The 10,929-nt window shown below is 40.9% G+C and overlaps 1 protein-coding gene across 2 annotated transcripts in view; it reads left to right on the forward strand.

Annotated features, from left to right (window-relative positions):
* Positions 1 to 7,606, forward strand: part of LOC121671404 (amyloid beta precursor protein binding family B member 1 interacting protein) — a 65,902-nt gene extending 58,296 nt beyond the window's left edge. For both annotated transcript variants that reach the window (XM_042043004.1, XM_042043005.1), the window contains exons 13-14: positions 2,789 to 2,886; positions 4,873 to 7,606. In XM_042043004.1, the coding sequence (XP_041898938.1) occupies positions 2,789 to 2,886; positions 4,873 to 5,403 (629 nt within the window). In that variant the 3' untranslated portion in view covers positions 5,404 to 7,606. The remainder of the gene's footprint in view (positions 1 to 2,788; positions 2,887 to 4,872) is intronic.
* The last annotated feature ends 3,323 nt before the right edge of the window (positions 7,607 to 10,929 follow it).

A 10,929-nucleotide genomic window follows, 5' to 3' on the forward strand; every position in this document is an offset into this window, starting at 1 on the left:
TTGTGGGTGCCTGGCATCCAGCCAGTGTCAACCCTCGACAGGAGGAAGTTTGGGTTGACTCAGTTGACTAAGGGTGGGTGGGACAGTTGTGGAACATTTGTGTTCAGGTGCTGACAGCAGTAGAGAGGGTGGCTGGCCAGGGGGGCTCCATGCTGGTGCTGCCATCTGTCCTGGATATGGGCAGGACTGAGGCCTTATAAAGGCTGTATATACATCTGTGTGACTTCAGCTCCTTAATAGAATCTAGGAACATTGCATGTGTTCAACAGAATATACTGCTAATTTTAACTAATGGATTGCATTAAATGGTTAAGTAGCCTGGAAAGATTTTAGTCATGTATACTGTCTCTATGGAAATATCTCTGAAGGATCATTAGTGTTCTAATTGAGGCAAGTCACTGTGGTTCTGGGTATCTTCCAGTTTTCTGGAAGATACCCAGACTATATTCAGCTATATAGTCATAGCTGCCCTATATAAAACCTGGGGCCTGACTATGCTACTAGAACTGCCTGACTGTGAGCAGTGGTTGGTCTGTGCTTTGGAAATGGAACAGAGCATGTTCACTTCTTTTCAGATGGCTCTATAGCCATTTGTATGGCCTGACTTCAGTATAGGCTAAAATCTGCTATAGAAAACTACAGTCCTGTGTGAACTGAGCAGGGGCTGTACTCTGTTAACTTCAGTGGCAGCCAAGGAAGGCAGGTGAAACTTCTGTTCTCACATATCATCTAGCCACTATTCCCTGGACACACTGCTGTAGTCAGCATTTGTATATTCACATATACCCCAACTTGTGTAGTCTGTGGCTCTAAAGTGTCCCAGGTGCATCTCAGTCAAAATATGTTATTTCCTTCTCTGCCTTATTGTGTACCTTTGGACACTAAAAAAATCAGTGTATGTAGTGGTCCTGCACAATATCATGATGTTTGAAAGATAGAAGATGTTGCTTTATTCAGATGTTCCTTATCACTACAAGGATAAATATTTTGCATTTAGGTATCTATATTTTTAATTATTTGGACTACCTTTTTTTTTTTCTTAAAACAAATGCTAAATCACCTTAAAATTTTGAAGAAATTGACTTGTAAAGAATACTGTAACATTTAAATTAAAAATAAACCTTAAGAATAGAATGCACGGGCTCGCATACTATATTGTCTGGGAGTCCATTAGCTGTCTGGCAGGAGATGATGTATCAAGTGTTGCTATCAAGTCTTGCATAGTTAATGAAAGCCATTAACAGAAGAAGTAACAGATTACAATGTCCCAGCCTTCTGTTATATCATTTTTGCCAAGTAGAACACCATACCTTGCACTAGATAGAGTGGATCTCTCTCTGCTCTCCTTCATTTAGTTAAATCTCAGTATGACTGAGGGCAGCAACATCTTTGAGCAGTGTGAAGACCAAACTCCTGCTCTGCTGTGAACAGCAGACAAAAGGAGGTGAGACAGTAACTTGCTCCACTTGAGGGAGCAGAACCCCTCTGGGCACAGAACCCAGGGGAGGAAGGAGAGCCACAAGGTTGGTTTTATCTCTTTGTTGACTTCCATGTTAATTCTTCAACACCACAAAATTGTAGTTTGAATGATCCAAATGGTACTTTGGATTAAATACGCTGAACAACATGCAGGCACAGGCATAAAACCTAAGGATGTCAGACCACCTTCTGTCATCCCTTGAAGCCTAAATAGCTGTAGTAAATTAGGCACACTGCAGAGTTAGTCTTGCTTCTCTGCCAGTCATGTGATTTGCAGGCATGGCAATAAAAATAATTTATTCTATTTCTTATCATATTCATGGAACCTCTTTGCTAATCAATAAAGTACACGTTAAGATTAAAGCCATTGTTGTGCTTAATCTACACTGTAGACAGCTAAGGGTTCACTAACATCTGAGAAGTACATGAGTGGAACTTTACTGGATCTCAGAACTGTAAATTATAATAGAGCTAAGGCAGTCATTAAGGTTTACAAATATATTTCTCTAGGCACCAAACACTGTCTACTACTTTGACACATACAGCTTTTAAAAATGCTACACTAAACTGGAGAGTATTTAATCCTCATCAGAATACACAGGGGCCAAGGATTTTTTATAATTAAACTTATAAATTTGTCATTTGGTCTCACATTCACTTAATCCATTTGACAGTACTGGGTTATTTATGCATACCCCTTACACAAGCAGAATTGGTGGGCAGGTGTTTTAAAGAGCTTTAACTTAGCCAGCTTCCAGATCCGCACTAATCTGAGAACGCAGTGAAGTTCACAGATCTTTTTGATTCCAAATGGGGCAGATGTTTCAGAGCTGGGGAGATGTTTTAGCTTGTTTACTAAAGAAAGTGGATCAGCCCCTCTGTAGGATTTCAGACCTTCCACTCCCATGACTGATTGATATGAAACTATGGTGCTTTTAGTCTTTAGCCTAAATTAAATTAAAAAAAAAAAAAAGGGGGGGCAATAAAAACTGGGAATATATAGTAATACTACAGCACACTGCAAACTTCAAACTGCTATTTTGAAAGACAGGTATTTTAATGTAAGGTACTTACAGATTTTAATGTAAGCTACTTTATTTTCCTTAACTGAATATGAAAAGTCACAAAATGAGCTTGGAGTAGAAAACAGATTTTACTAAGTTATGTATAAAAACCCTGTAACAAGTGTTTCCTTGTGGAAGTTGTAAAGAAATTTTTACAGCCTTTTTCTTAGTTGGTTATTCCCTGATTTGGTTAATATCACAAAAACATAACACTGTCTTCCCTCTGGCTCCTCTCCTTATCACAGGTACTGTTCAGTCAAACGGACAGATTCCCCACATGGTTCGTCGTTCCAGTGCAGAATTTCCAGACACTCAGAAGAAAGTGGATACATCCGAAGTACAGGTGAGTAGTTACTACAGTTAAATGTCATCTGTGAATGAGTTCTTCAAGTTTGTTTCCCTTCACCCACTGTCTTCCCCCTCAAAGTGCCAGTGAGAAGGATTTGGCTCCTGGGAAAAGTGGCTGCCCCTCCTCATGCTTTGCACAGTGCAAACAGTGTGTGTGCTGTGCAGAGCCAGGAGCCTCTGATGGGAGGTGAAGGCACAGCTGCCCACTGCTTCTGTTCTTCAGAAAAAGCAGCCCTGAGTTCATGTAGCAGGAATAGGAATGTGCCTGCTGGGAAAGTCTCAAAGTGTCTGTGCTGCTAGAACCTTGGTGCCGTGTTCTGTCTCTGCCAAAAAAACCCATCTTTCCTTAGAAACACAAGGCATACAACAGTGTTTTCAGTAGGGTACACTGCACAGCTGAAGATGAGTGTGTAAGAAAGGAGAAACTGTGAAGAACTAAGGGAAAACATTACATGTTTTCCTTAGGCTCTAAGTGCATTTCTTAGTTAAGCTCCAAATTTTGTGTACTTGCACCATATCTGGCTGTAAAAATATCATAGGGAACAGTATGAGAACCTCAAGAACGTCGTAGAGAAAAAAAGTGTGCATTTGTTTGCAGTTCATTATTCAGTCTCTCCATCATGCATGAAGTGCACAGGACAAATGAAATTAAATTCCTAGGATTTTTTTGTCACCAGCATTACATGTTCTACGCTTCTTGTTTCTGTCTTTGAGTTCTTCCTGTTTCTCTTTTCTGAATCTCACTTCCTCTGGAGCAGATCACATTCTCAGAACTCAGCCAGAGGTTCCCTACTCCTGTGTCTGATTTACTTCCATGTTTGTAGGCAAGGAGTGAGAATTATACATGTTATAATTAGCTCATGTCAGAATTAGTGCTGCTGACTACAGGGATGCAGAGCACTTTTCTCTAGAAGCAGCAAACAAACAGGAGGAACTAGAGATCTGTGTGCAGCCACTGGGCTTCGATCTCATTGCAATTGCAGACATGGTGGGATAGCTCCCGTGCCTGGAATGTTGTCAGGAAGGGCCACGTGCTGTTTAGGAGAGACAGACCAGGAAGGTGCAGTGGTGGAGTTGCCCTCTATGTGAGGCAACACTTGGAGTGTACCAAGCTCTGCCTTGGTGAGGATAAAAGGGCAGACTAGTAAGGGTGACACCATTGTGGGTGCTTGCTACAGGCCACCTGATCAGAAGGAGGAAGTGGATGAGGCCTTCTACAGGCAGCTGGAAGCAGCCCCACAGTCACAGGCCCTGGTTCTTGGGAGGCTTTAACTACCCTGACATCTGGAGAAGCAAAACAGTGAAGCACAAACAGGAGGTTCCTGGAAAGCACTGATGACAGCTTCCTGTCACAGGTAGTGGAGGATCCCACAAGGAATGCTGTGCTCCCCGACCTTATACTAACAAACAGGGAAGGCCTTGTTGGACATGTGAAGGTTGGGGCAGCCTTGGCTGCAGAGACCATGAGATTGTAGAGTTTAGTATTGAAGGGAGAGGATGCAAGACAGAGAGCAAGATTTTAACCAGGGACTCCAGGAGAACTAACTTTAGCATCTTTAGGGATCTTCTTGGAAGAATCCCATGGGAGAAGGCCCTGAAGGGGAGTCCAAGAGAGGTGGTCGATACTCAAGGATCATTTCCTCCAGGCTCAAGGACAATGCAACCCAAAGATACGTCCTTGATGTTAGTCTTACTAACTGCAATTATTTGAAATTTTAGAAATACTCATCTTCTGAGGACAACATTCAAAGAAGTACTATGACTGGCAACAGGGAGGTTTCCACTGTTAAACCTCTGTAGGCAGCTCTGGGAAGAAAATAAAATACTATTTTCACATTTCAGGCAAAATGTACTCTACTTCATTTCCCTGTCTACTACACTCTCCCCATGTATTTTCACATCTTTTTATGTTCTTAGGCAGTGGCATTAGTTTACACATTCACTGACTGTGTCTGTCCTCTTTTTTTTCTGCTTATTAAAGGCTGAAACAAATAATGCCAGTGCACCTGGCCTGGCACAGCCATTGCTGAGGCCACAGAACATCCGGAGTAAGAGGACCTCACTGCAGCCTCCTCCTCCACCTGAAAGGCGTTCATCTGCTATTTCTGCTTCACCAGTTCTACCCTCCAAAGTGAAACGAGACAGCGGCATTTTCCTAACAGATCCAGAGAGCTTTCCAGCACCACCACCTACATTGCAGATTGATTTTCCTCCACCACCACCACCATCTGATTTCTGTGAACCACCTCCTGATTTTGTGCCTCCACCACCACCAGTCTCCAGCAGCAGTAATGGAGATGTGCCATTACCCCCTCCACCCGTCTCCAGTAAGCCACCACCAATTCCAACAAAGAAACCTGTGCCACTTCCTCCAAAGAGGCTGGCAAACACAGGACAAGATGAAGAGCCACAGTCAGCAGGGCCACCTCTGATTGCAGGGGGAGGCAAGCAAGCAGATTTCATGTCTGACCTAATGAAAGCTCTTGAGAAAAAAAGGGGCAACAGCTCCTGAAGTCTGGGAGTGGGTAGACTTTAAGACGTGCTGGTTTTGTGTTGCATCACAGAAGGTCACGCTGGATCAGGCTCCTCCAGGAGGAATTCTCCTTCAGGGTTCCTCTTGAGGGGTCTCAAGAAGGTGGGGCACCCTTTGTCCCCCACTTTTTCCCTGTAACCTGCTCTTTCCCCCTGCACCTCACCATCCCCTGCTCTTAACTCCCATTCCAGCACCAGGCCAAGGTAAGAATTAGCTGGAGAGTCTTGCTTCCCTCCAAAAGGAAAGCCAGGGATGGTGGAGCAACACTCTGGAGCCAGCCATTTCAGAAAGTGAAATGCATCTGCTGTGGCTGCCTTTTTAATAGAATTGGAGTTGAAGGAGAAATACAATGTCCTCACACAAATTTTGAGAACTGGGAAGGAAGATCCCTTTTCACAGAATTGCCTTTAAAAGTTCTTTATCAGAAAACTCTCAGCTATGGGGGGTTTTCTTCCAATAAAAAGATGCTTTAAATTTTTTTCTTCAATAGTCTGCTTTAAAAATGAAAAGCTCATCTAGATTATTGTGAGATGCAAGTCAGGGCCACGACCAGTCACTCCAAATGTTATACACTCCTGTTCCTATATACAACTCAGTCATACCTGTCAGCATTCACAGCTGCTGCTTTGAAATCTCATTTACTTGGTTACCTTAGACAAAGAAAAAAATTAATTTTGAAATCATGTATGCTTCCATGGTAAGCAGGGTTTTTTTTCTGTTGGTTAACATTTATCTACAAACTGTACCTAGAAATGATCTGTCTTGTGAAAGGCTTTGTAATTACCTTGTACCTGATAGGAATGTTTCCTCCTACATGTTTTTTTCATTTGTTCTCCCCATTTAATTCTCCGTTGTTCATTTAGGAAGCATTCATTGTTAGTTCTTTAATAAAAATAGCTTCTATTTTGTATCTGTACAAAGTGTCACAGTTAATGAACAGGCATTTTACTGGCAATTGGAACTTCAAATATTTTAAACAATTTTTGCCTATACGTTCTAGACTTAGTTTTTATTTATTCTGGTCTTTGCCTCTTCTCATGCACACTTGACCTTTTAAGGTATCTTCAGCAATATATTTCTGTATTTTGAATTATAAAAAAGCATAAAAAGTGTGGGATCTAAATAAATAAATAAATAAATAAATACAGGGGGTGAGCATGCTGTGTTTGACAAAATGGATTCCTAGATCCAGAAGTGGTGGTGGAGGCAGGAGAATGACAAGCTGGTGGCAGTGCCACAGACTGTGTTTTGGGTCATCTCTAGTCTTATTTGTGGCTTAAGGTTGGTTTGTCAATACTCACATACCTTCATAACAAGCTTAGCAGAATAAGAAAGCTTGTAACCATGTCTTCATACAGAACCTTTACCCTTGAAATTACTTCCTTTTAAAAAAAAATATTTTATTAATTTAATTTAATTTTATTTTATGCTGAAAACAATGTTTGAAACCACATGCATTTCTTCCTGAAATGATTTTGCTTTAAACACTGTGTTAAGCTGACACAGAGAGTCCATCCAGCTGTTAATGGTATTTGAGCTCCCTTGCTTTCAGCTGAACTGAGCAAAAAGCTCTCACCAAGAGAACTATGCCCACCACTAACAAAAGTGTCACGTGGAAGTTTTGAACTGACATGCTGGGGCATTCAAAAGGTATCTCGGCACCTTCAAACTGCCAAACTGAGAAATGCTCTCAAGACCAGTGCAAGGCTCATACATTTAGTAGAAGCCTCAGTTCAAAGTGCAGGGTTAAAAATACAAAAATACCGATTAGGTAAGAGGGTTAATACTAGGAGTTAAAAAAAAAAAAAGAGGAAAGGATTACTGTTTGCCAATCTCTCTCCATATGTAACTGAAGTAAGCATTATGCAGACTCATTGAAGAGCTTGGTGTCATCTTCTGACAAGGTATTAGGAGTGCACTTTTTTTACATACTTAGGTGACAACAGCTGTCTGCTAGTCAACTATTTTTAAATCAAATGAGTTTTATGAAATACACACCCAGCATCAAAATACAGCAGAATATGACCTTAGAAAAATGTTGCACAAAATCAGGTCACAAAGCACTGAGACTTTTATGTGGCTTTTCTGGCATTCACTCTTCTCAACAGAACTCTCAGCTTCCCACCCTATTTCCTCCCTTCCCTTTTGTTGCAACACAATAAAATTAATTTTATACATTTTACATCTGCAGTCAATCGTAATTCATGCACTTACACAAAAGAACTTTCTTCAAAGCAAAAAAAAAAAGCCGACAGAAAATGCCGGAAATCAAGTAAAATGCTATGATTAGACCTCTGTCAACTATTTTGTGTATGTACGTGGTTACATTGAATTTCTAAAACGTACGATTTAAACTCCATTCAAAGAACAAAGCTGCCTCCTATTGACACACGATTATCTGGCTTGATCATGTACCAAAATACACTGCAAAATACAAAAAAGATGTTCCAATGCTGTAATTCAGAGTGTATAAAAAGAAAATCCTTCCACCTCTACCTAACTTACTACCATATAAATGGTCTGTACATCACTAGAGCTTACAGTATTTTAGCCTGCAAAGATCTCAAATTGCAGCATGTTCTTTTTAACCTTTCTCCATTCCTGAAATGGAAGCAGTCTCAGCAGCTGTCATCTCCTTTGGGCTCTTGTATGACTGATATGGAAGAAGGATCTACTTCAAGCAATCACTTTTCCATCAGTCCTTAGGATTAGAAAGGTTAGAGTTACATGGAAGAGCCCCTACATGGGGGATCAGCACTGCTGCCCTTTTGTAACTGTCCTCTAATAGAGAAGGAGGATGAGAGTACAAATACCGGTTTGATTACCAGCCTCAGTATTGTTATTCCCCATCTGCTCCAGGATCACTGTTGTTTATGTAACATGAAAGATGAAGCAGCTTCAGAACTGCAAGTGGAAGCCAGAGATTTTCAGGGAATAGACCATGAAACATGGTATGAATGTTCACAGTGTCATAATAAACCCCAATGATTAAGATCAAGAAGCGGAAAGGGAGGTGGTACAAAATGCTGAGCACAATGTGGGCTCATTTCTCAACTTCTACAAAACAGTTAACAGGTGGTTTTGGGATAACCATATGCTTTAAGTTTTTCATACACTATTTGTTGGCACTTTGAGAGTGGAAAAGTAGAAACGTAAATGAATTGTGGCAAAGCTGCCGGACAGAACTATTGTTGATTGACAGTCTCACAGTAACTGGGAAACGTGTATTCTGTTTGAGGGAAACACACAGAACACAAGAGATTCAGTACCATTAAGTCTTTAGAATTCTCATGCTCTTGCAGAACAGGCTCAGGAAGTTTGCTCCCCTTTAACAGTCAGTACTGACTGTTATGAAATGAGAATAGTTATTAAAGCCAGATGATGTAAACTCATGGTAAAACTAGGGGAAAGAAAATGGGAGATTGGCCTTCATATAAACCAAGAAGACATGACCAAGTCCATGAACAAACTACTGGAAAGAAGAAATAGCTGACCTACTCTCTGCAGCCAGAGGAGTAGTGAAACCAATTTTCAGGGCTTGCTTCATTCTTTCAGGTATTTTTTAAGAACCTGGAAAAAGTGTCACAGGGTGCACAGGGAGCAGAACATGCCACTGTTTGTAAAACAGCTCCTTATTTGAGCTGTTCTGGTTTCACCTTGTGATGCTGGAGGCTTTCTTTACCTGTAACATATGAATGAAGCAGAGGCCCACTTGCCACTAGAAGGATTTACCATGTATAAAACACTTTGAAGAAAAAAGCAGTATAGAAATGCTTTGTATTTATGCAGTTATTCCATGAGGTAAAGATGTACGGGCAGCCATGTTTGTCCCACACACAACAGAAACTTCCCAGATGTTTGGTTAAACATAAATTGGAGTTCTTGCCTTTGACCTAATTGGGAAGTGGGGCCCAAGCTGCAGTGCTGCTGCATTTACCCTGCAGACACAAATATGTTCTCCACATCATCACTTATTTGAGTGTGACCCCCTCCTCCGCAAGTGGCAATGCTGATGTTCCCACACTTCCTCACAACACCATTTTGCTTGGAATTGTCCCAGAAGAGACATCAATGCTAGGGTTCCAGCAGGCCAGAACACAGCCCAGAGCTGAGGGGCTTCCACAGGCCCCCAGCAGCCCACACCTCTGGCTGGAGGTGGTGCCAGCTCTGACACTGATGCCAGTGATGGCAGGAGGGCACTCGCTGCCTGCACAAGGAATGCTAACCCAGGCTGGACTTGCATACGTCTGACGCTCACACTTCAGACTGGATTTTCAGAAAACTGTATTTAAATACCTGTATTGTGCCCCCCATTATGATACTACTATTTACAGTTCAACAACTGCCTTTATATTTCAACAGCTGTATGTCTGAGGGGAAACTGTCCTGAATAATTGTGTTGATTATAGTTAAGAAGGTATTCAAATATTCTTTTAGTCTCTGAAAGATTTGTAATAATACACATTTTTTTCCACATTTTGGGAAATAGATCTGTGAAATTTTAATTATACCACTTAATAGCCTCTGTTTCAGAATCACTGGCACTCAAAAAATTTGGAGATCCTAGAACAATCCACTTTGGTTTTGGGAACAGACAAGGTAAGATCAAGAAGTAACAAAGCCCTCAAATAAGAGATTTTTTCCCTTAAATTTTCTAGCATAATGTTAGACCTGATTGCTGATGTATTAATTTTGGCTTAATTAGACACGTAAAGTTTTGTGGAACTAGAGTATCAAAAAAGAACAAGTAACAAGACCCAAGACTCAAAGACTAGTCTTTCTTACTCAGATGACTTCTATGTAACAGCTTCAGTAGAACTTTAAATACTTTCCCTGCAAGATTTCTGTTAGTCCCTTACAGCACTGGGTGGCTGGGTACAAAAGTGCACTGACCTGACTACATACGTAGTGAGATGCTTCCAAGACAGTCCATTTCCAGGTCCAAACAGTGAATTCTTCCAGAGACTTCATATCTATGCACCAATAATCTTTCTACTACTATCAAATAGATACTTTCAAAGAGCAGTGGTCCAGGCTTGATAGGCACCTGACACCAGCCAAGATACAAAAACTTATACTGGAGTAAGTCATTCCCAAGACAGACATCTTTGCTAATTATTTCACTGAATTTCCTTTAAATCTCTTGTCAGATGATTGAGACAAAACATAATCAGGATGAGAAAAGGTGTCAAGGTCTAAGATGATCCTCTGTGCCAGGTCTGCAAGATTTAAGAACATTTATGTCTGCAGAATACAACTATATTTGAGCAGTGTGTAAGAGCAAGAGGAAAATTCATCAAAATACTGCATTATTAAAACTAGCTTAGATGGATTTTAAATTGATCAGTCACTAAAAGCTATTAAGACCCACCTGATCAGCCATGAATTTTGAGAGTTTAAGTGTGACAATTTGGCAGAACTTAAATACTGGGACTCAAAGTAACGTGCAGCTGAATGTGAAGGGCAGAGTCGTCAATGCCAATGTAATTTGCTGATGCAATCATA

Source organism: Corvus kubaryi, unplaced genomic scaffold (genome assembly GCF_017639235.1).
Source record: "Corvus kubaryi isolate FWS band 111438036 unplaced genomic scaffold, C.kubaryi_AGA036_p1.0 37398, whole genome shotgun sequence".
Classification (NCBI taxonomy): domain Eukaryota; kingdom Metazoa; phylum Chordata; class Aves; order Passeriformes; family Corvidae; genus Corvus; species Corvus kubaryi.